This window comes from Hakea prostrata, chromosome 6, assembly GCF_041222555.1.
Source record: "Hakea prostrata isolate BN-2017 chromosome 6, UWA_Hpros_2, whole genome shotgun sequence".
In the NCBI taxonomy this organism is placed as follows: Eukaryota; Viridiplantae; Streptophyta; class Magnoliopsida; order Proteales; family Proteaceae; genus Hakea; species Hakea prostrata.
The window spans coordinates 25158222-25183639 of record NC_142605.1 but is presented as its reverse complement, the minus strand read 5'-3'; the positions used below and the strand labels follow the sequence as shown (position 1 = coordinate 25183639).

General features: G+C 36.6%; 1 protein-coding gene across 1 annotated transcript; it reads left to right on the top strand.

Annotated features, from left to right (window-relative positions):
- The first annotated feature begins 1055 nt into the window (after window positions 1–1055).
- LOC149012855 (Rhodanese/Cell cycle control phosphatase superfamily protein) lies at window positions 1056–25411 on the top strand. The gene is made up of 8 exons (XM_089157892.1): window positions 1056–1490; window positions 5859–5912; window positions 9486–9635; window positions 9938–10100; window positions 17844–17935; window positions 19272–19375; window positions 21351–21626; window positions 23796–25411. Exons 1-8 carry the CDS (start codon window positions 1149–1151, stop codon window positions 23941–23943), a joined length of 1329 nt encoding a protein of 442 aa, XP_089014018.1. The 5' UTR covers window positions 1056–1148; the 3' UTR covers window positions 23944–25411.
- Window positions 25412–25418: the final 7 nt, after the last annotated feature.

Below are 25418 nucleotides of genomic sequence, written 5' to 3'. Positions count from 1 at the left end.
TTTATAATTTTTCTTTTTATATTGATACCAAAGCAATTTGGGTGTGTACTATCCTTTTTTCTTGGTGTTGGTGATGAGAGAGTAACCTATATTAGACAAGTCAACACTAAATGGCTAGGATTAATGAGGTTCAACAAATTGGCACACAGATAGGCAGAGGCTACACTTTCATTGGGGGGCTTTTTTTTAACAAATTTTTCTTAGAATAAGCCAAATTTGGGTTGTTTTGAAGATTTTTTTTAGTCTTTTAGACCTCTGCCAGTGTAAAATATCAGCACTTGTCTCCCCCCCTCCAAATTACCAATGTTGAATCCTAGCTCTGCCTTGGACACTCAGGTGCATTAAAATGACTGTAATACTATTAGATATTTTTGACTTTCCATAACAGCATTTCCATTCTAATTAACGGGGCATTGCAGCCAGATAGCATTATAGAACATATATTATAGAAAATTTTCTCTTGTCCAATCTATGTTATGAGGTAAGTTTAGCTTCATTCTTTTTAAATGATAAAATATAAACTTATATTGCATACATAAAGTGTTTTTTTTTCTCTTCCTTTTCTTTCTATGATATGATAAAAACTTTATTACTAAGAAACATATGTATAATTTAGACCCGAGGACATCTTCCATATAGTATTCCTAGAGCTATTCGTAGCTTGCCTGGCTAGATTGTTAAACCATTTAAATAAAAATGTTAAAAGAGTTTTGCAAGTTCATAATTTTATAAAATATAAGAAAATTGTGGTAAGATTCATACTTCTCAGTGGAGAGGATACAATCAAGGTACGCGCAAGCTGGCCCGGTTGAACCTCAGACACCAAAAAAAAAAGAAAAATTAAGGAAATACATTGGAAACTTTTTTTTTTTTCATCAACAATATATGCCCCCAACTTTTCTCCTCCTCTGCAGTTTATTTATTATATTTTTATAATTCTATCTTGAAAAAACACAAAGGCGAATTTCAGCCATTTAAATTTAGGAAAGCCCTTACTAATTAATGATCACCAGCCAGAAAAAATATATATATATACAGAAAAGAACTGCGAAAAAAAGAAAACAAAAAAACCCTTTGCCCATATGGATCAGCACCAAGACGTATTTATCTAAGAAGCATGGTAGAGACAAGCACCGTGGATAACGATAATGGAGATGGGCGGGTCCGTATTCTCATCTTGTTCGGCAACGTCTCCCAAGTTGGGGTCGACCGCTCTCATCTTGAGAAGAAACAGAACTTATGCTGAGTTCTCACTTGGGAATAGAGGCTTCCACACCAAAATCTCTCCAATTTCTCCTCCTGTCAGATGCTTTTTCACCATTCAATCGAAGAACTATCAGAAACAAGAATGCCGATGTGGGTCTGCGTTTTCTTCTGATTCCAGTGGAGTGGAAGATTCAGGTGATGATTTCATAGTCATAAACTTCTACCACTTTGTGTTCATTGCAGACCCAGAGGCGGAAGTGGCCAAGCACCTCTCCTTCTTGCAGGTTTATTCTATCTTTCGGTTTCTCTTCTGTGCTAATGACATATTTTATCCAGCAGTTTTGGAGAACTTTCTATTTAGCACTGTTGTTTAAGTAGGATGAAATGATGGCTCTGTTTTATCCTCCTTATTGTTCTTAATTCCTAGAGCTGACGCTGTTCAGTGGAAAGGAACTCTCTTACTTTGTTTATATCTTTAATAATATCCATTTTGAAAGTAGATATGATTTGACTATTTGCCTCTTTGCCTCTTTGGTTTACCTCTAATATCTTATTGGGTGCTGCATACCCTTTTCAAGGCTCCATACCTCTCCAGAGATTGTTGTAAAGCAGTGAGTATCATGAATTATGATAGTCGGATAATTGAGACATTTAGGTTCAGAACTCTAGAATGCTTATGGATCCTATGATTTTACAGTTGTATGTATAGTTGGCATCTATTTACATCAACTACTAAGTGATTTGAAAGTTTTTCGTGTTTCTTGTTGGATTGGTAGGCAACCCAAGATGGGGCGAATTGGGTACAGCAGTATGAAGTTGACCAATTGAAACTTAACTAGTCAAATAAAATGATGTAATGTAGTGTTGTAAGGCAATGCAAGAAACAGTTTAGAGAGTGGTTTTGCCATCTTGCCTGCGTCAACTACTATGTGATCAATTTCCAAATGACATTGATCAAACATTCACACGAATTTTTATTTCTGGATCACAACTAAGCCAAATGTTTATATGGACTCAGTCAAACAGAATGGTATTCAGGCCCACACTCTAGCCCTGGTAACACCAAAGAGTCCAATCTTCTGCTATATCTCTTGTTATAGACATGTCGAATGTTTCTCTCAATTAAAACATATAGTTTTATAGTCAGGTTTACAAATGGAATCACTATAATATGAAAATACTTTAAACTAAGCATAAAATATGTGCAAAATGTTTTGCAAGAGTCTTAATTTAACCAGGGTTATAAGCATTGGTAAGATCCACTCGATACACATTCTTTAAATGTGCGAAACATAATCAGTGTGTCAAACACAATTCCAAAAGCAACCGAAGGACATGGAAACTTGGCTCTCTCAGATCGGAGTTCGGAATATCGTCTAACATGTTAAATGACCTTAATCTTCAGCATTGCAAGAAGTTTTAGAATTCAAACTGCTCAAAATCATGGATGGAAACATGTTTGGATAACGAGGGGCTGACTCAAATCTTTAACAGCAAACGAGTCTATGTTTCCACATTACATAATAAGGTTCATTGTTCTTTCAACTATATTTTATGTAGACCATAAGCACATCCATGCATTTCTTGACCATTTTCATGTGCATCTTGTGTCTCTCTGATCCAATAGTTGATACTACTTAAAACTTTTTGTTGAAACTCCTCTAAAGCTCCTGTAAATAGGAAAGGAATAGCCAAAATATATGCCAAAAAAATTATCAAACTGGTGGCTCTGTTTTTGATGAGCTGGTCAACTGCCTTGATGGCCTTTGATCTTTGGAGATGGTCCAATAGTTGATACTAAGCTTCTTCTGTAAACTCCTCTCCTGTAAATAGGGAAGGGATGGCCAAAACATTGTGCCCAAAAAAGTGTCAAACAGGAGAGCTGGTCAACTGCCTTGATGACCTTTGCCCATTGGAGATAGCTGTTGAACAATGATCATGTATAGTCTTTGTATAGCCATTCAGGTCATTGCCAAGTTTGAGAGTGCTGGTAACAACTATGTTCTTAACTTCATATGCATATTTGTGATTCCCGGCTCTTTTACTACTTTTGTCTTTTAAATCCTCCTTCACTTGATTCTTAGAAAAAGAAATGTTTTGTTCTGATTTTTTTTTTTTTTGGGGGGGTCTTCAGAGGACAGTTGAGCTTTGGATAAGATATTGCCCTGGTTGGACAGTGGATAAGTAGTTGCATTTTTCTTCCCCCCCCCCCTTTCCTCTCAAACCTTTTTTCATGGATTCGACCTTATATCCTACTTCTTCCTTCTTTGTCTGTTTTTCTTGTTTTTTTTTTTTTTTTTCTTTCTTTTTGGTTTTGGTTTTGTTTTTTTGGTTTTTGTGTGGTTTTCTTTTTTGGTTCTTTTTTTTTCCCTTTTTCTCTTTTTGTTGGTGTTTCTTTCTTTCTGTTTTTCTTTTCTTTTTGTTTTTGGTCGGGTTTCTTTTTTTTGCTCCTTTTGTCTTCTTTTTCTTACTTCGTGATCATTTTTACTTTCGTGCTCCTATTTCTTCTACTGTTTTTTTCGTTCTGTCCTTCCCTCTTGTGTCTTGTTTCTTGTCCCGCCTGTCTGGTCTATCCCTTGTGGTTTGTCTCTTCCTTCTTTGTTCCGTGGTTTTGGGTCTCTGTGGTGGTGGCTTGTGTTTCGGTGGCTGTTTCTGTGAATCGATCCATTCTTATGGACTGTGGTGGGATGTGAGGTTCCTCCTTGGTGGCTGTTTTGCATGGCAGCTGGATGTTGAGGATCTTCGTATGTTGTGTGCTTTCCTTTTATCAATGTTGGCCGGGGGTCTATTTATGATGCTGATGAGGATGGTGTCTTGACCATTTGATGTTTTGGATGTGTTTTTTGTGAGGAGGTATTAAGGATACCTATTTCTCTAGTTTACTAAATGAGCATTCTTCAGCACTTATGTCTCGCGATTACCTTTTCACCAAGGCACTGGTGTCCGAACTTATATACGTAGAATTTCGATGTCCGAAGTAAAAGAAGCTTTAGGAGGATGAAACTTGGCAAAACACAAGGTCCTGATGAAATCCCAATTGAAGTATGGAAGAGCTTAGGAACCCATGGACTAGTTTGGTTGACTAAGTTGTTTAATAAGATTATGACACGGGGAAAATGCCGGATGATTGGAGGAGAAGTGTTGTGGTTCCAATTTACAAAAATAAAGGAGATATTCAAAGTTGTAATAACTATAGAGGCATTAAATTGATGAGCCATACGATGAAATTATGGGAGAGAATAATTGAAACCCGGTTGAGACACTTAACTACGATTCACGGAGAACCAATTTGGGTTTATGCCGGAAGATCTACAACGGAGGCTATTTACTTAATTAGGAGACTTATGGAAAGGTATAGAAAATGTAGGAAAGACCTTCATATGGTATTTATTGACCTAGAAAAAGCCTATGATAGAGTCCCTAGAGCGTTAATTTGGCAAGTACTAGAGAAAAGAAGTGTTGCAAGTAAATATGTAGATATAGTTAAGGATATGTATGATGGTTCGGTGACTAGTGTTAGAGCGTGGGGGGACAAAGTAAGGAATTCCGATAACGTTGGGCTACATCAAGGGTCAACTTTAAGCCCATATCTATTTGCACGGTAATGGATGAATTAACCAAAGACATTCAAGATGAGGTCCCCTGGTGTATGCTTTTGCGGATGATATTGTGTTGATTGATGAGACCCAAGTGGGGATTAATACCAAATTAGACTCATGGAGAGTAGCTTTGGAATCAAAAGGCTTTAAACTTAGTAGATCGAAGACGAATATCTAGTTTGTAACTTTAGTCATGATCGGGCGATGATGAAGTGGTGATACTTGACGATAAAGAGATTCGTCGAGTGATTGTTTTAGGTACCTAGGTTCAATCATAAGTAAAAGAGGTGATTTAGAAGATGAGGTTTCCCAAAGAATTAAAATAGGGTGGATGAAGTGGAGAGGTGCATCCGGGGTCTTATGTGATCGGCGTATTCCATTAAAGCTTAAAGGAAAATTTTATAGGACCGTTGTCCGACCAGCTATGATGTACGGTGCGAGTGTTGGGCTGTTAAAAAGAATCATATCGATAAACTCAGTGTAGCAGAAATGAGAATGCTAAGATGGATGAGTGGCAAAACTAGGATGGATAAGATAAGAAACGATCATATTAGAGTTGGTCTGGGAGTTGCTCCCATAAGTGATAAGCTTAGAGAAAGTCGTTTGAGGTGGCACGGCCACGTTCAACGGAGACCTATAAATGCTCCTGTTCGGAGAAGTGATATAATCCATATTGAAGGAACTAGAAGAGCTAGGGGTAGACCTAAGATAACCTTAGGAGAAGTGGTGAGAAAGGATATGTATAGCTTGGCCTTGTATCTAGCATGGCCTTGCGAACTGATTGGAGGGCAAGAATCCATGTAGCCGACCCCATTTAGTTGGGAAAAGGCTTATTGTTGTTGTTGTTGTTGTTGTTGTTGTCTGTACCAGTCTTATATCTAATTACCTATTGTATGCGCATTCATATGCATGTGTCTATGACTCTATGTGTGCCAACTGATTTTGTTTAATGAATAGGCAGTATAGAATCTATTTTTTTCACCCTTATTTTCTAGTATCTTGCGATAGTTGTATTTGCATTTTCCTTACCTTTATGGAATCTAATTTTATCAGGGTCTTGACATCCATGGCCGAGTGTATATAAATGAGAAAGGGATCAATGCACAGGTATGGTTTCTTCCCATGTAAATTGTTGTTTGTTTTTTCGGGTCTGGTCTTTGTTTTGAAGATGCAGTACAACTAGAGGCTAGGCTAAAAAGGGTTTGAACCCAGTAAATTGTAAAAATCAGGGTTGTACTATGTTTTTTTTGGGTTTTGGGCATTGGTTAAAGTACAAAAGAATTGCTATGAAGTTAATCAGGTCCCTCACAAGAGTGCTAGTGTTTAGACGAGTTTTAGGGTGGGAGCCTCTTGATGATGATTTGGGGAATTGAACATTTGATGGGATGTTCATTGGGTAATCTAGGCCCTCCTAGAATCAGTATCAAGATTAGAAGACAGGACATATGAATGTATTGGTAGTCTGAAGTCCAATAGAGGAAGGAGGTCCCACTAAAGCAGAGTTAATTGTTCTTAAAACTGAGATGGAGCTTCTAGCAAGAATGGTTTTTCTTAAAGCCATTGTTTTGGGTCGTTCACCGAATGCAATTAGGTGGATTGAAGAATGTTTGAAAGAGTGCATGGCAGTAAAAGCACTCTGATTAATAGTCCCTCATAAATGCAAGTCCTAATCGAAGGAATCCGAGGACTTCCAATGAGGTGGCTGATGATTTAGCTAAACAAGGGTTTTTTTTCACCTAAGATTGTGCCTTGTGGAGGGAGTTCTTTCATTATGAGAAAATCTTTCATGTTACTAGGTCTTTGAATCCTTTGTGTATTCTGACGTCGGTATCTCTTCTTTGTTGTTAATGTGGAAATTTAAGAAGAGGAAAAAAAAAAAAAAAAAAAATCAATTGCAAAGTGGATATCTATCGACATGGATGGGGTAAATCAATGAGGAGATTGCACAGTAACTGCACCACGTCTCAAATGGATTCCTCAACTCACGGTATTGCAACCAGCCAAGGGCTGCACCTTCGACGCACACCAGGGCTGCCGGAATTTTTGCCTCCTCCATTATTGCATCAGTCATTAAATAATGCCAATCCTGGCAACCCAGCCCATTGAATCCTCACCAGAAAAAGTCGGCGATGCGGTTGCTCCTGTCACACATCCATCTCATTGGTTTCCCTGGGATTGAACAACTCCAGGTTGTGATCCTGACAAAGCTTCGCCTGAATTGTTTTGTAGTGTTGGTGGTCCTTCATTAGACGGCGTCAACAACTGGGGTTGTTTGGTTTCAACTGCTTTCCTATGAATTCGCGTACTCATGAATGCCCTCACCTTGCCCATGAATTTATCCTGGGCTTTGAACCTCTGTTCATTTCTCTCTACGTTCTTAACCAGGGAGCCCATCTTGGAATCCCAATTGGACATTTGTTCAGTCACGCCCTCTATGGTTCTCTCCAATTCTTCCACTCTACTCTCCATTCTAGATCTGACCATCCCTAAGGATCAAATGCACTCTGATACCACTAAATAGGAACCCAAATTTCAAGCAAAGAAAAGAACTATATAATGGTGCTGGAAATTGAAATATGCAAATTATAGAACTCACAACTGCAGAAAGCTGAAGTGCAAGTGCTTCCAACCCCGACATAAAACTGATGGCCCAAATTTTCACTCAACAGTCCAAAACTGTCCTTCTCTCCTTTCTCCCCCTCGAAGAGAATTCCCTTGTGCAACCAATTCCCCTCTTTCCATCTTACACCAAACATTTCTTACATGTCTCCCATGTCTCAGGCCCCCTCTCTTCATGAAGCCCCATCCTACATTTATGAGTGTAGAGCTGTTTAACTAAAGGCCTAACAATATGATATAGACATAAGAGAATAATAGGAACAAAAGCTTACCACATTAACATGAACAGGCATTTAGGATCAGTTCTTCAAGGAAAGACTGATTCTCCATGTAGAAGCATCTTGTTGATTATCGATTCAGTTATCATAATTCAAATATATGGTGTATGTATGTAGAATATTTGGCTTCTAGCTAAATTCCACTTTGAAGGATTGTCAGGGCTATACTGTTTTGAGCAACTCATGAAGCATTGCATGTTTCTCCTCTCATCTCCTTTGTCACATTTGGGACACTGGTATGCATACATAACAGGGACCTCAGGGTCAGGAATTGTATCAGATTCCTCATCATCATCTTTTGCACCATCAACATTATAGGCTTCAGACTACGTCATCATTTAGCATGTCCTCCTCAGTACTGAGCTGATGTCTCTCATCGTCAAGGAGTTCTTCTTACTGTTATGATAGTCCTCACTGGCATTATCATCATAAGGGCCTCTTTGTCATCTGCTTCATCTAATTGAATAGTCAAATCACCTGGCATTCCTATGATGAATTTCAATCCCAAGAGGGTTCAGATGATGCATGTATACATTTTTAATGACAGAACTAATATGATACTGAAACCAATCAGAATTCTATTAAATACATCCAAGCAGGACAGAAAGATCAGAATCCGCATTGGGGAAGTTGTAACTGTTCCCTTGTGTAATACCCTAACAATGTTAGATTGCAATTGTACAACCAGCACAATGATCATTTGTCCTGGTAACAAATACATTGATTGTTCTAATTTCACTTAGACAGCATTATCAAGAATGGTAAAAAGGTCATGAAATTTAGGTAACATTTTATTGGAAAGGGTTTTTGCATGTCCAGGCATACATGCACCTTGCATGGCCAGTAATCGATTTAAAATAGAAGCACACAATTCCTTAGCAAGACCATATCAGTTGGTTGGTCTGAATTTTACTTAGATGTGTAAGCATCTTTGCAACATTTCATACCTGGATCATTGTTGCTTGTTTTGAGTCTCTAGAACACTTAGTTGTCTTATTCAGATTTTGATTGACTTCATTCTTGTTCAGAGTGCCGTTCATAGTTTAATAACCATGGTTATAGTACCAGCTGAAAACTTAATCAGTATCTACGGGTATCAATATCATACTCTTTTCTTTTTCTTTTAAATGGTTCGTATTAACTGATGCAGGCGAATATGGTCCGATACAGCTTGATACAGGTAGGTTACACTTGATACGCCTCCTTTAAACCTGCAAAAAATGAACCATGAGTGAGATGCAAAACCAGAGCTGCTGAAAGCCTTGGAATCTTGGTTTCTTATCAGTTTTGGGTTGGGGAAACCACTTAACATAAAAAGAGACCCTAATTATCACCATAACTACAGGTTTTGGAGACTTATACTGCTTCAAATCACAACGGAAACATATTTGGATGAGAGAGAGTTAATGCTGCAGATCTCTCGTGCTCTCTTTCTTTTCTTTTGTGCTCAAATCACTTTTTTTTTTTTCCTTTTCCTTTTCTACTTATGAATATTTAGATTAGGTTAGAATGCCTCAAATGCTCACATGAGCTGCTATGAATTTGCATTATCTTATATGTATCAAAAACATATCCATGCATATCTTGACCATTTTTATATGAATCTTTAGCATAAATTGCATCTCTCAGATAATGATAGGATACCATTCATTTCTTAAAATCACCCCTCTGGTATGATACCAATATTTAATTCCTTGTTATTAACCATGAAAATATTCCTTTTTATGTTATAGTTTTCACTTTTTTCAACCTTCTTTTGATGTTTATTTACTTTGTTTTGCAGTACAGTGGCCCATCAGAAGATGCTGTGATGTATTTAAATTGGCTGAAAGAAGACAAGAGGTTTTCTGATATTTTGGTTCAGATATCTCCTGCTTTAAATAGGCATGCCTTTCCACGACTGAAACTGCGGTATAAACCTTCACTGGTGCAGGCAAGCTTTGTATTTTTTTTTTTTTTTGTATTTTCTTTGTATGATCGTACTTATACTTTACAATTTAAGAAGTCTGGATGCATATATATGCAGTTACTTCTGTGTATTTGGTTGTGATTCTTTGTTCTACAGAACAAATTTTCCGATATAATGCTATGGTACGATGTTCTGTCAAGTATTGCCTCCCTTTCATCATCCTGTATTCGATGGTTTTATGTCCCTACTATTCAACCTTACATTGGTATGTTGTTCTGATTCTGAAGAAATTATAGTAATGATTCCTTTTTTTTGTGTACACCCAGTTGGAGGGAGGCTTCTTACATCTTCCTTTGCTTGACCCTTCAATGCGAGCAACGCCACTTACACCATCCGAATGGAGACAGAGATTGGAAATTGCAAAGAATTTTGACAGAGCAGCAAGCACAAACTTTAGTAGAAAGTTTATTCTTTTGGATGTGAGAAATGGTAACTTATATAGCTTTCAGTTCATTTATTCCCATTCAAGTGCAGTTTTTTTTTCCGCACCCTCTCTCACACTCTTATTCTGATGTTGCTGTTTTTTAAATATTGCCATGTACTGCTAAATGAAACATTTCTCCTGACCATTATACAAGGTTTGGGTGTCAAACTTATTTTTAAGCAGCCCTTATTTGAATTTTTAGGCATAAAACAATGCCTATGAACCTTTGAAACAACCTATTTTGGTATCTTTTAGAGTGGGAGTCAGGTAATTGTGTTTAGAAAATAGGCTGTACACATAAGGTTCGTGTGGAGATTTGAATTGCAAGTGGCATTTGAGCAGTAAGAGTTTTTTTTTTTTTTTTTTATATTAAAAAAAAAAAAAAAAAAAAAAAAATATAATTATTTAAAATAAATAAAAAAAAAAAAAAAAAAAAAATTTTTTTTAATTTTTAAAAAAAAAAAAAAAAAAAAAAAAAAAAAAAAAAAAGAAAAAAAAAAAAAAATTTTTTTTTTTTAAAAATAAAAAAAATAATAAATAAAAAAACAAAAAAAAAAATATATTATTTTTTAATTTAAAAAAATAAAAAATTATGTTTTCCTATCCCTTTTTTCCACAACAAAAAATTTTACTTATTTTCTTTTATTTTTTTATATAAATAAACCCCCCCCTTTTTTTTTGTTCTCCCTTTTTCTTTTCTCCCCTTTTTTTTTCTTTCTTTTTTCTTCAAAAATTTTTGCCCATTAGGTTGTGCAATGTGCATGTTGGATTCTATTAGGAGTCTAATAAGAGTTTGTATAGGAATTAAATTAGAGTTTGCATTCATGTAAACTTCTATTCCTTGTAATAGTCTACTTTCCACTTTATTATAAATAAAGGGCTTGAGATCATGGATCAATAAGCCATTCTGCCAAACATTGTATTTCAACATGGCATCAGAGCCTAAATTCGATTTGGGAAGCGACCTACCTTCTTCTTCTTCTGATTTTTTTTCAAACCCATCGCCAATCTTCAGTTCTAGGCAGTTTTTCAGTACCATCTTGGTCGCCAACTGAAACAAAAAAAAAAAAAAAAAAAAAAAGAAGAAGAAGACGATTCTGTTCCGTCTCGATTCAATGAATAAGAACAGAAAACAGAGGAAAGAAGAAGAGAAGAAGAAATCAGCAACTTCCGCTGCTTCTGCAACAACTTCGGCTTCAGCTCCTGCAATTTTTTCTGTCTGATTCTTCATCTGAAGCCTGCGATTCTGAAGCTTGGTTAGTCATCTGAAACCTTCGATTGGGGTTCTGCTATTAAGGTTCTTCAACTGGGGCTGTTCTCCTTAAGCCTGTGAAAGACCATAACGGATCTGTTATGGTTTGAATTTGATTTTTGAATTCAAGTTTTTGAATTCAATTTTTGAATTTAAGTTTTGAATTCAAGTTTTGAGTTATTTTGGTAAATTTGCTTTACAGGGACTTATATGTAAATTTGTATAAGTTCTGAGATTTATTTGCAAATTCCGTTTTTTCAAGGACATATTTGTCATTACTGAAAAAAAAAAAAAAAAGAGAAAAAAAAAAGAGGTAGATCTGTTTGGGTTGTTTGGCTATTGCATTCTGCGACATTTCTGTTACTTCGAAAGGGTGAAGACTGAAGAACTGCAGATAATTTTGTCAACATGACAACTATTGATGATACTACTGCTCCCACTGGATCCGAATATTTTTCCACTTTTCATTCTCTTTCGGTAAGATTTGACGGCACAAATTACTTGATCTGGTCTCGATCTGCTTACCTGACTATTGCTGGAAGAGGACTAGTTGGATACATTACGGGCACTACTATCAAACCCACTACCGCAGGTGTTTTATAGGATAAATGGATATCAAACGACTCTCTTATTATGTCATTCCTTTTGAATTCCATGCATCCAAATATTGCCCGGGGTTACCTATTACTTGATACTGCAGCCCAAATCTGGAAGGCTACTACTGAAACATATGGACAGTTGGGGAATGATGCACAGGTTTATGAGCTACGAAAGAAGCTTCATGAGACTACCCAAAAGGAACTAACTGTGGCCCACTATTATGCTGAGTTGCGATCTCTTTGGCACGAGTTGGATCATTATGGGGATTATCACCCCACTAATCCAGATGATGTGGCGACATATAAGAAGTACATTGATAAGATTCGAGTATATGACTTCTTGGCAGGTTTGAACGTAGAGTACGATCAGATCAGAGTGCAAGTCTTAAGTCGTTCTCCCTTTCCTACACTAGAACAGTCTTATGCTCTTGTTCAGTGTGAGGAAAGTCGTCGATTAGTCATGCTTCATACTCCTATTATGGAGAAATCAGCTTTACAGTCTGTTCGCACTAAATCTGATCCGGCTAAGGAGATTGTCAAGTGTGAGCACTGTCACTAACCATATCATACCAAGGAAAATTGTTGGAAACTGCATGGGAAGCCTGCTGATTTTGAGCAAAAACGAGCACAAAGACAGGGAAAACAAAAGGCTAATCTTTCTGATACAGTTTCCACCACACCCTCTGCAGACGTTGGTTTTTCGCAGGAGGAGTTCGCTACTCTGCGACGTATTATGCGCCTTCTCTACCGCGGTACAGCCTCGACCACTGCTTCCTCTACTACCCCTACCAACTCCTACCTAGCTACTTCAGGATCTGGGGAAGGAGATTGGTCGTGGTAAATGGACTTTATTTGCTCGAGCCGATTGGAGGATCTACTTATGCTTTGACTACATCTTCTAATCCGGTCCATTCGGTAATATCAGACCTTCATTAGTGGCACCGTAGGCTCGGTCAGCCCCCTTTCAAATTTTGTCATTTTCTCTAGATTTGTTTTCCTGATACTTTTATCTTACCATTACAATTTCTTCCTTTCCAAGTTTCCCCATTGGAATTTCCTTTGTTATTATCTTCCCACGTGTAACGCTACACGTGAGGGGGAGATTGAAGATGTCTACAATTCAAAGCCTTTCATGTAGACTTCCTTATGCAGAATTTGATCTTTGTTACCTTTGAAAGTTTGTCCCTTACCTTCGCAATCTTCCACTTTGGAGATCTAACATTGCTATAGATCTATCTTTTTTATTGTGCAGAACTTGATCTCTGTTAACCCTGGAGATTTGCCCCTTAACTTGACATCTTCCCTTCAGAGATCTAACCTTGCAAAAGACTTGTCGTTTGACCTTTGCAGAACTTGATCTCTATTACCTTTGGAGATTGTCACTTATCTTGACAAATTTTCCCCTACCTTTGGAGATTGCCCCTTGGCAAACTTTCCCTTTAAAGATCTAACATTGCTACAAATCAAAACTTTCACTTTGGCTGTTTTACCCTAGCTATTGTTACCCCAAAAATATATTTTCCCTCAGATTTGTGCAGAAATTTAGTCTTCTCAACATTTGAAGATTCTACTTTTTTACTTGGGCGTTCTTCCTTGGAGACATAAAGTTGCAGTAAAGATGAGGACAAATCAAATGGAAGTCTATAAGGCAGACGTAATCTATAAGTTTGAAGATCAAATTGCTGATGTTTACCTGGACAGATGTTTTATACTTTTTTGGTCAAGTTGGACATGTGTGATATCCATGCCTCAACTTGAGGGGGAGTGTTGGATTCTATTAGGAGTCTAATAAGAGTTTGTATAGGAATTAAATTAGAGTTTGCATTCATGTAAACTTCTATTCCTTGTAATAGTCTACTTTCCACTTTATTATAAATAAAGGGCTTGAGATCATGGATCAATAAGCCATTCTGCCAAACATTGTATTTCAACAGTGCAAACACTTCCCCATTCGCATTATTGGGTGACGGACCAGAGGCAAAATTCTTGGCCAGGATAGAGTTGGGCTGGGTCTAGCATAGGTTATGGGTGCCTTCTGCCAGGCCCTGCATATTTCAGATGAATCCAATGTAGCTAGAATCCCTATTCTGTAATATCTAAAGGAAGCAGTCTATGGTTATCTTTAGATCAAACACTTGCATGGCATGTTCTTCTTTCAACAGTCATTCAAGAAAATTTTGCTTAGTAGGTTGAGCAATGCTCGAACTCTTTGCCTTCATAAGGTTGAATGAAGGGTCAGAGGCAGGCTTGGCCTGGGGATAGCATATGCATAAGGGCATTGTGGTCCTGCCTGGCCAGAATCCAGATAGTTGGTGCCAAATACACTGATACAGTGGATCTTAACTTGCTCTAGTCCTTAAGGTTTTCTTGTTTAGTGTGTTGTTAACTGTGGTAGTGGAATGCATTTATCTGTTAGATTCTATAATTTTATTCAAGCTTATTTGATTGGTTAGACAATATGTTACACAGGTTGGTATTGGTTCTAACTGCCACTCAAAACAGAAGTGGTTGTTTTATATGCACCGAAATGATGGATGATCCATTATAATCTGATGAATGATGTTTAATAAAATATATAATATAATAGCATATGCATATTTTGTCATAAATAATCATCCTCATTAAAAACATAATAAGTATTACATAACACAGGAAGTGTTTTTTGATAATTTGACATTACACTATATGAGGCAGAGATCTTTGACTTGGTTAGGCTGGGGGCATCATTGACCTTGATAAATGGAGGAATGGAAACCATGCTTTTTTATGCTAAGTACTGTTAGAAATGAAGAAAAGGAGGGAAAGAAGGAGCCATAGCTAAGTAAAAGGAAGATGAGGGAGAGTAGTAGGGGCACTGTATGGAGGACCCATAGGTTCACCTTTTCTTATTATTTAATGAAAGATTCCTTTGGTTTTTTTTTTTTTTGGGGGGGGGGGGGGCTTCTTTACATTGTTACCTACTACCCCTATTATGCCACATGATACACAAAAGAGAACAATAACCATAGAGTCATACACTACAGTCATCTCCTCATCATGCAAAAGCATACGTATCAAATCAGCTTGGTCAAAATAAAATAAAATAAAATTGAGACTGAGTGAGAGCTGTTGAGGACCCTTTGTTAAAGACATCAGCTAATTGATTTCTCATATTGTCAAAGGATGCACTATTCATCCATAGTTCAGTTTCTGCTTAATGAAGTGATGTGAACCTCAATGTGTCCCATTTGATCAAGCTGTATTGGATTATGCACTGTACTAGTTGCAGCTTAATTGTTGCTGTACAGTTTAATTACCAACCTACAATCATCCACTGAGTGTTTTGGCAACAACTTTCAAACAATAGGGATTATAGCTCGGGAATCTGCCTCAGCACTTGAATTTGCAAATGATAAGGATCGTGGCTCGACTGACATTTTCTTCAATTTCTGTTGAAACTAAATTACTTCAGTGAAATTTTTGGGATATGGATTAGATACATGGGAAGAGGTAAATTATTACTGACCCACAATTTGTCTGGAGTTAACTAAGCAGCAACCAGCACTTGAAACCATGGGAGATGTCTGTAAGAAAACTGGTTCAGTTACCAGTTTAACAACTTAAGTCAAGTACTTCCCTATTGAAGGATATTATAATTCTAAGGTAGAAATTAAGGGTCTAACCTTCAACTTGTTAAAACATTCCTGAAAACTTAATCATTTGCCTGGGTTTTCTTGGCAACATAACTGAATGATTTTTAAGTGATACACAAAAATTAAGAAAAGAGAAGAAAACATAGATGACTTAAAATACATGACCCCGAAAAGATACACAATTACAATTCAGCCTTATCTCAACTAAATGGGGTGATTCAAATGCTAATAAATCATACAAAATGATCCATGCCAAGGAGGATTAGCTGAATATAATAAAAGACAGAACTGCTGAAAAAAGATGTCCTGAACTCCTGATTGGGTGCAAGGGTAATATTGCAGACATGGATGGATATGGATATGGACACGATATATATATCTATATATATATATATATATATATATATATATATTACACACACACACATATTACATATGTCAAGGACTGTTCCCCCATTATTATTCTGTGTTGAGTAGGATGCCATTGTTGATGTCACTGTTGGGTGAATCTTTCTTTTCTACATAGGCTTAAAAGTTGTAAAATCTCTAGTGCTGGGGTGCCATATCAGGTGCAGCCAATATCTGTCATTTACCTGGACATGTGCATCTGCACCCTATGGTCTGGGCTCATTTGCACTCATTAAACCACCCCCATATTAGACCTGATTACTTCGCTGACCTACCAGACTGTCGGGAATAATTTATTCCTGTTGCAAGCTTGGTAGTTTGCGGTGAAGGTTATTTGAGCTGTCAGATGTCTAATTTGGAAGTCTCGGCTCTGCTTTAGACCTCTTCTTGGCTTGGTTTGGTGGTTTACCATGGAGTTTCTCTGATTGCGTTGCATCAGCACTTCAACCTAAATCCTTCTCACTGATCGAAACCCTTTCTCACCCTCATTTCTTCTTCATCCCAGACCCCAACCGGAATAATTGTTATTCATCCACTTTTTTTTCCAGACCTGAAGGGAGTCATGAAAATACTTATTTACAAATCAAATCATGGACGTCAATATTTCCTCAAGAAATTCCATGATTTCCTTTGTACAAATCATATCATGGACGTCAATATTTTCTCAAGAAATTCCATGATTTCCTTTGTCACCTTCCTCAATTCCAATGGATTTTAATACTGAATTTGAACAAAATCTATTGTCCAAAATGCATACATAGTTAGATACCACTCCCAGGATAAGATAAAGGAGAAGAATAAGTCGGGGGAGACTGAGCTTTGGATCTAGAAGGCCTATTTGATCCACCAACTGATAATCCCTTGGACTTCTTATGATGGGATTTTTTAGGGTTAACTGTCTGGTCTTGGAAGGATGGATCCATACCAAGACATGTATTCCAAAATCCCCTTGATTATCAGGAGAATCTCCCTTTGGCATCCTGTGAGGGAGAACTGACTGAAATGTTGTGGCTGATGTTGCTTTGTTAGCTTCAGTTGGTCTCTGCCTGGAAACTCCATTGAGGGGATGTATGTTGACCCATCAAATTTCCCTTGTATGAACTGTAAGAGAGATGCATGGAGGGGTGTTCTTTACTAATCCGAGGTGCAAATGAGCTTTTATTCAGGCAGGTTGTATGCTAACCCAAGGTGCAAATGGATTTCCAACTGTTGGATCGAAACAGAACACGTCATCCTCCCAGACCCTCAGTGCACCTCATTGGAAGAGTAGAGGATTCAAATCTGTTCATCTCTTCACTACTAGAGGGAAAAATAAATCCTGAGATACTTAAGAAGATTAACCTGTATGGTTGTCTTTTCTTCGCCCTCCTATGGTCCTACGCTTTAAACACAGTTGCTGACTAGAAACCTGCTGGGTTTTTTATATTCTTGTCTTGTTTAGCTGCAGAGTTAGGATGCATTTTTGAGTATTTGTTTGTGGCACCCTTTTGGGTTGTCAATAAGATTGGAATGAACCTACAAATCTGTGAAGTGATTCTGGGTGGGGTGAAATATGTGAGCCCTTCTTTGAACATGAAAATGATTGAGGATTAAAGCTGAAATGGGACTAGAGGAGAAAACCAAAGCTAAAAAAGAAAAGAAAAGAAAAGAAAAAGGAAAAAGTGTCAGTTGAGACTACATATAGTGCCTAAATTACTTATAGAGTTTCTTCAACTGTGAGGCTCTAATACTTCATGTTCCCCCCTCCCCGCTCTCCTTTCAAATAATGCTTAAAATTTATAACAAATCCTTTTGATCAAACTCTGCTTATTATTTTTGGCTGTAGTTTTGAAGAAGTATTAACTTGCTCATAAACAGGGTATGAATGGGATATTGGTCATTTTCAAGGAGCTAAACGACCTGATGTGGACAGCTTTAGGAGCACTTCATTTGGGCAATCTAAGTCAGAGGTACATTCAGGGAAAATCAGACCTTATTCACAGAAATATTTGAGGGAAGTACCTTGCTAGCATTCAAATTTTCCCAGCCATATTTAACACATAGTTTGTTCTAGGCAGTTAGAGAAGACTTTTTGGACAGTTCAGAAAAATCAATGTGGAGGCTTAGGGACAGTGTTGCATTAGGTTCTTTGCTGGCTCCAAAGTGTGATTTGGATTGAATTTTTTGAAATTTCAGTTTGACCCTGTCTTTGTGTGATTTCCTACATTATTAATCATTACCATATTTCTCTGATGTTGTACTTGTGGTTTTTATTTTCTTTGGCTTTGCTTGGAACCCTACAGAAGAACCCATTGAATTGGAATAAGGCTTAGTTTTTGTATGCTTCTGTAAAGCCTTTTGCCATATCATGATTTTTTTTTAGGTGTCATTTCTATCATAATATAGAAAAGATGGAGTTGAATGTGTTGCCAATTCTTTAATGGAAGAGCCAATTTTCTTCACAGATTTCTGGCATATTCTTGCCCTATTATCCCTTTTAACTTCACCACTTCTATTCAGTAAAACTTGTCATGTTTCTTTAATTTCTCTCATTCCCTGTTGTATCTCTATTACACTTCTTTAGGTGCTGATCTATGTTAGCTAGCTCAAATTTCACATATCAGTTTCTGTTATATGCCCACTGAAATCCTGATCCTAGAACTATCATCTTCTGATCAATTTGGTACTGTTGTAGGGCAGCTACTTATATTCCTAATAGTTCTAGAACAATACTATATCTTCCTATTTCTGTTATCAGATTTAGCTCAAATTTACAGATTATTTCTGTTTGTTTTCTAAACTGTTGAACTCAAAGTTTGGCTCTATTTTGAGCATTCTGTCCTAAGTTACAAAATTTTCTCTGCTTTGTCTTCCTGTTCTACAACCCTGTTGAGGATTAGTCTTTTGCTTGATTTTCTGGAAAAATTATATTATCAACATATTTCATCATAGTGCACTGGTTCTTCCATTGGAGGTATTGAACTCTAAAAACTCCAAGTTTCCTGTAAAAAAGTTATGTAATAGAAATTCAATGCACAAACTGTAGTGGGGGAAGAAATATTTTACTTGCAAAATTTTCTTTTCAGTGAATTTTTACTTGGATAAAAACTGCGCATGAGAAAAGGCAAGATGGAAGGGTCTTAGATTGTTTTCTTCTCCCATGATACTAAATTGGCAAAGAAATCAAATCTAAATTGAAGAAGGTTTATTTATTGGACTTGTGACAGTATGTATAATGATCGTTAATGCTCTCTATTGTTAGTTTTGTTAACTTATTCATTTTATATATTTTTTTCTCACATCCAGCTCAATGCAGTGGATCCTCTAGCCTGTGTTGATAAAGAAAGTACTGATATTATGATGTATTGTACTGGAGGCATCCGTTGTGATGTATATTCTACAATCCTAAGGTAATTATATAATTTAGCTTAGTCATAGTAAAATTCTGCCGAGCTTGGTTTCCAAATGATTTAGTTTGACAAGTTTGCCTTTTTCCAATAAACTTGCTACGTGATTTAACTGATAAATTCTTTAACATGTAAAAGAACTCTACTAAAACCAAAATGAATGCATATATGAAGCACTAATCATCATTGTTTAAGAACTTGGTTTTGAGCTTGGCTTTAAAACCATAATATTTCATGAAGCCACCAAAATATCTCGTGGAAGTTTCAAAATTTTTATAGAAATGTGGAAGCTTTCAGTGGAGGATTTCAAGGCCCACATGGTCAATTTAGGCCCTAAAACATCTAGGAAACCACATTATAGATCTTCTAAACATAGTGTAATCCTTATACTGAAAAAGATTTACACAACCAACACACCTATAGTTGTGATTTGACTTTAGACCTTATTTTGGAAGTATAGTATATGCTGTGTGTTACTGTATACATTCTCTAATATGGCCTATTCCATGCAAAATTTAATACTAGTACACATAGAACTTGATTAATACATGAAAATTTCATAATTATCAAATGTTATACATAATAAATGTTTAATTACTCAGAGTCAAAGTGCCAGGAGTAAAAAAATACAAGCCATTCACACCTATGCCATCTAGAGCAGCACATAAAAATGTTGAAGGCCAACCGCCAAGTATTTACCCTATTTTTTAGGAAAAGTTATGTTAACTTGAACAGTGAATCTTGCATAAATCCCCCGACAATGTGGCAAATCTTCATCTCCAATGCGGTTCTTCTACTTCCCAACAACTTGTTTCATGCTTTAAGGAATGATTTGGCCAAAAACCACAAATGATGCAGGTTTCCCAATGTAGATGGTGAACCTGCTGGAACTAGCCAAGTTGGTCAAAATTCAGCCATTTTGTTAGAAACATTGGTATTTGTTATAAAGCTTTAGTATTGTTACAGTTGAAATTTATCTTAAATGATAAGTGTTGTTGAAATTTTGCTGAAAGGATACATATGGACGAAATTTCAGTATTTTGGCATAACATCAGAATCTTGTATCCATCGGGTATTACACCATGTTCTGTTTCAACAAATGTTTACAGTTGAAATTTCTCTTAAATGATAAGTGTTGTTGAAATTTTACTGAAAGGATACATATGGACTAAATTTCAATATTTTGGCATAACATCAGAATCTTGTATCGTCGGGTATTACACCATTTTCTGTTTCAACAAATGTTTACAGTTGAAATTTCTCTTAAATGATAAGTTTTTTGGAAATTTTACTGAAAGGATACATATGGACGAAATTTCAGTATTTTGGCATAACATCAGAATGTTGTATCTGTTGGCTACTACACCATGTTCTGTTTCAACAAATGTTGAATAGTGAATGTTTATTATATGCGAAATTTTTCTTCATGATAAATGTTGTCGAATTCACCAAAGAGATACATATTGTCCAAGTTTCAGTATTTGGATACACCAAAATCTAAACTGAATTCTTGTATTCATTTAGTATGACACCATATTTTCATTTGAACAAATGTTCAAACTGAACTTGTAAGCCTACCAAACTATGCCATCTCAAAGGTAGACTATCTGACCGTTGTTTTTTCAAAGTTTATACAGTGCTCAAGGCTTAAGAGTGTACAAAGTGGCAATGCATTTAGTGGACCATGTTGAATGATCTCTAATCCCCATGATATTTTTTTTTTCTTCTTTTGATAAATAAGAGATTTTATTGTGGAGGAAAATTTCCCAGAGTAGCTGAGGTGGGTTTCCTGTAAAACATTTCTGGATTAGGTAGTCAGTTAAGCTGGCAATGCAGACAAAAGTAGGACTATATGCCAGCATTGATAGCGGATAGAACACTTATCCTATTGTAGCATAGGTTGTATTGATTTTATCAACAAAAAGTTGGTAAACTTCTTGGATTGCTAATACAATTTCTAATTCTTTTTTTATGGCAGACAAAAGGGCTTCCAAAACTTATACACATTGAAGGGTGGTGTCTCTCATTATCTCAAGACCGAAGGACCTGTTGAATGGGTTGGGAATTTGTTTGTTTTTGATTCTCGTCTTTCTCTCCCACCATCTACCTTCAAGCCTGAAGCTGTGGATAAAGCAAGCCAGCATCAACTGGTCTCTTTGGATAGTTCATTCCTAAGATGCTTCATCTGTGGGTTGCATCTTTGTGAACCAAGGCACCGAAATTGTGCAAATATAGACTGCAATCACCTTTTTTTGTAAGTGATCTTTTATTGGATTTTTACTTCTGAACTAAAGTTTGAGAACTCAATCTCGGAAGCCAACTTAGGAAGTAAGTTATTGTTATCTTTCATTGTCTCTAATTAATGAAGTTGCCACCACCACTTCTTGATAGCATACCAGACCTGCTTTTGGACAGGATTAGATTGATTGAAAGTCGCACCCAAGAGGGCACCTTGGCATCTTTGGTTTGAGAAAGCTGTGCCTAGCCTTTCTTCCCAGGCCCGAGCTCTAGAGTGGAGCTTTGTCTGAACCCTTTCACAAGAGTCAAGCAAAGAAAATTGAAATTCTATGATTTTAGGGTCGTAGCATTTCATTTTAGTTTAACTGGCAAATGAGTCAATCAAACCCTCTCTTTGTCTGTCAGTTAATAACAGAATTAGGAAGAGAATAAGAAGAGGAAACATTTAATTACGTTGGATATGGGACTAGGAACCATATTTAAATCACATAACTATTGGTTAAGTTGACTCAGCAAGCACAAAGGGTCAGGGTTAGCTGAACCTTTTCAGACTTCATTGCTAGACTGTCAAATAAGATAACAGGTAGTAATAAAGACAAAAAAAAACTTAGTCTGATAAGTTTTGTCCAAGATAATACAAGAAATAGATGAGACACATAGGTCCATTGTTGAGGGATGGGAGAACTTTTAACTGGAATTCCTGCATTAAGAACATGCCAAAAGATAATTTAAATTTAGGAAGAACTGTCAATTTCCACAAAAATACCGCCTTTTAGAGAGAGAAGAATCTAAACTAGAGTTAAAATTAGTAACAATTCTAGAAGAGAACTGACCATTTTTACTCAAAAGTACAAAAGCAACTGTCTTCATCAACAAAAGTTCGTATTCTAGACACAAGGACACCTGTCCAAGTAGGAACAACAGAATTAAGTAATTCTGATCCCAACTTAGATTGTAGGTTACAGATTTCACTCTTCTTGAATATTCCCCACCTTTCAAGAAGGGAAGAAGCCTCTGCCTATAAAATGATGGGAACCAAGGATCAGACCAGAAGGAAGAGTTGGGACCCATCAATCTTATGGACCGAATTTCTCGGGATTGACAGGTTTTAGGTTATATTCCCTAGAGTGATTTATAGAGCTGTTAGGAAAATATTTAACCTTAAAAAGCCTAGACAAAAAGTGTATCCTGGTTGCTTGAAAGTCGCCATCCCATTTTCAATAGCAAAGCTTGGTTGTGTTGCCTAGATGAGAACAAACCATACTACCTAATTAAAAAGGCTTGCAAATTTTATCCATTTAATAAGATGCATCTTATGAGCTTTGTCAAAACATAACCAATCCAGAACCATGATGAGATTTTAGTAAATGAATATCACAAATCTGCTCAGGGAACATAAAAGACGGACTTGGTATAAAGCAATGGAAGCCAATACTGATTGTATAAGAACTCACCTACCAGATAAGAAAGTGAATTGGCCTTCGAACCAGCAAGTTTCAACTGAATGCTGACAAATGGGATGAAAAATCTGAAATTAGATCAGGATGGACTAGGCCTAGTCCCCAGGTAAATAGAGGCAGGCATATCTCTGATGTCCCAAATAGAACAAAATAGGGATTGACTAGATTCAGGGACATTACTGCTTAAATGGAAATATGAAATCTCTGGAGCGGTTCTCGAAATTTTTATATCCTTGTAGCAATGAAATCATGGTAGGCAAGTAGAAGCTGAGATAGCCACTGTGACCCAATCAACCATCTTGGTTTGCCTAGAGCCTTGACAACCATGTTTTAGATTACTTTCCAAATGCATCAGTTGTTATTTTTGGCCAAGACCCAATTGTCGTGACCTGCCTACATGTTCAGCATGAGAAAGGATATGCAGAGCTTAGGCGTTGTATCTAGTATGGTGTCAACTAGAGCTGATTGGAAGGTAAGGATCCATGTAGCCAACCCCATTTAGTTTGGAAAAGGCTTGTTGTTGATGATGTTACTACATGTTGAGCATTCACACTAATTCATTGTCACCAATAACCCTGTCCTGTTAGAAGTAAAAGGCAACAAAACAGACTGGATTCTTCCAAATTTCATGTAGACTTGAGTTGGTGTATTAGCTTTATTGAGTGCTGGTGAATTGTTTCTTTTCCTGATGCATGGAATTTCTTTCTATGCTATATCTACTACAGATGTTGTGTGAACTGTGTGAAAGAGCTACGAGGATGTTGTTCTTTGGATTGCGCATCTGCACCTCGACTTAGACCTGTTTTACCTGGTCATCAGAGATATGAAAAGTGGCATATTTATCGTGAGCTACAGTTGCAAGCAAGCAGCTAGTCTATTCTCCTGATTGTGGATGAGCATACTTCTGAAATTTGTAATCCATGATTCTCATCTTATGGAAACATGAGAAAATTCTCCGCCTTATGGGTTGGAATAATGGATGCTGGATACTTAAGGTAACAATACCCATTTCTGATTTCTCCCTCAGAAAATCTGGACACAATGAAGCATCTAACAACTTGTCAATGCACCTGTCTTGCCTCAAGTAAATGAAACTTTCCTTGCTCATCTCAACACATTTTAACTGGTTCTTAGCTGATCAAGCATGCATCCTTCTTTATAGAGGCTGGTAAAACAACCTGAAAAGCAGAACATCTCCAAATATGAGAATTGGTGATAGAAAGTAAAGTTTGGAGATCATCATCAGCTTCAGTACTTGGTTGAGCTTGGTAACTATTTATTGTGGAAATCCGAGAAAAAATCTCCAAATAACTTGTAATCATAGTTTTGTTCTCACAGTAACCTTCTTGCTACTGCCTTTTCCATACCCAGTCAGTTCCATCACCAAGTTCAACCTCTTTAGAAGTGTTATCTTGAATCCATAATCCAACAATCTTAGTTGCTAGATCTCCTAGCAAGCAGGTTTGTATTTGGTTTATGATTTCTTTCAAATGAACCCTGCTCTTTTTTTGTTCTAATCAAAACCCATATGAGATTCAATTTCCCCAGCATCTCCAGATAAAGTTAAACCATCTGTATCATGAGTTGTGTTTGTTTAAACAAATACCCACCAATTTATATTAGGGAAAAGGATAGTCACCTCCTTTGGTCAAATGAAATTTAGATTAGAACCTCTCATAATCTCTTCAGAATATTGCAGGTGGTTCCTCCCCTGCATCTTCATATTATATGGAACTTGAAATCAAGCTTTCTCCCATTCCCTATGGTTCCCTAGTTCCATGCATTCCACCACCTTATTAAGGTGCAACAATATACCTCTCGCCATCCTAAATCATGGTTGGCCTGATCTGTCTTCATCATTAAATATAAATATTTAGAAGGAAAGTAAAAATACTTTAATTTCTTATCCTGCCACTCTTAAGAAAATAATTGACTTTTTATTCATTTAATTGTAATGAATAAATTAATCCTTATTCTAATCAGAAAGGATACTATCACACCCACAGACACAGGTAACTCTTAATTAATTTACTCAGCTAAATTTTGGAATATTCATTTTATTCTTAAAAGTATTCTACTTAATTATAGATTTATTTAAATATTGTTTATTGTGAATTTTGTTGATGGTATAACAACCCAGTTCCTTGTCATGATCAAATTCAAGAATTTGATTTGTTCTATTTTTTGACTTCTAAAGATGAATATTATTGATTCCTTTTGCAAATGAAATATGTGAATCTGTGATCACATCAAATTATTTATAGAGTTGCTTGGCTCTTATAAAATTACACGTTAAAGCTTATTTGACTTAACAAATATGGGCATCATTTTTGAAATATTCTTACAAA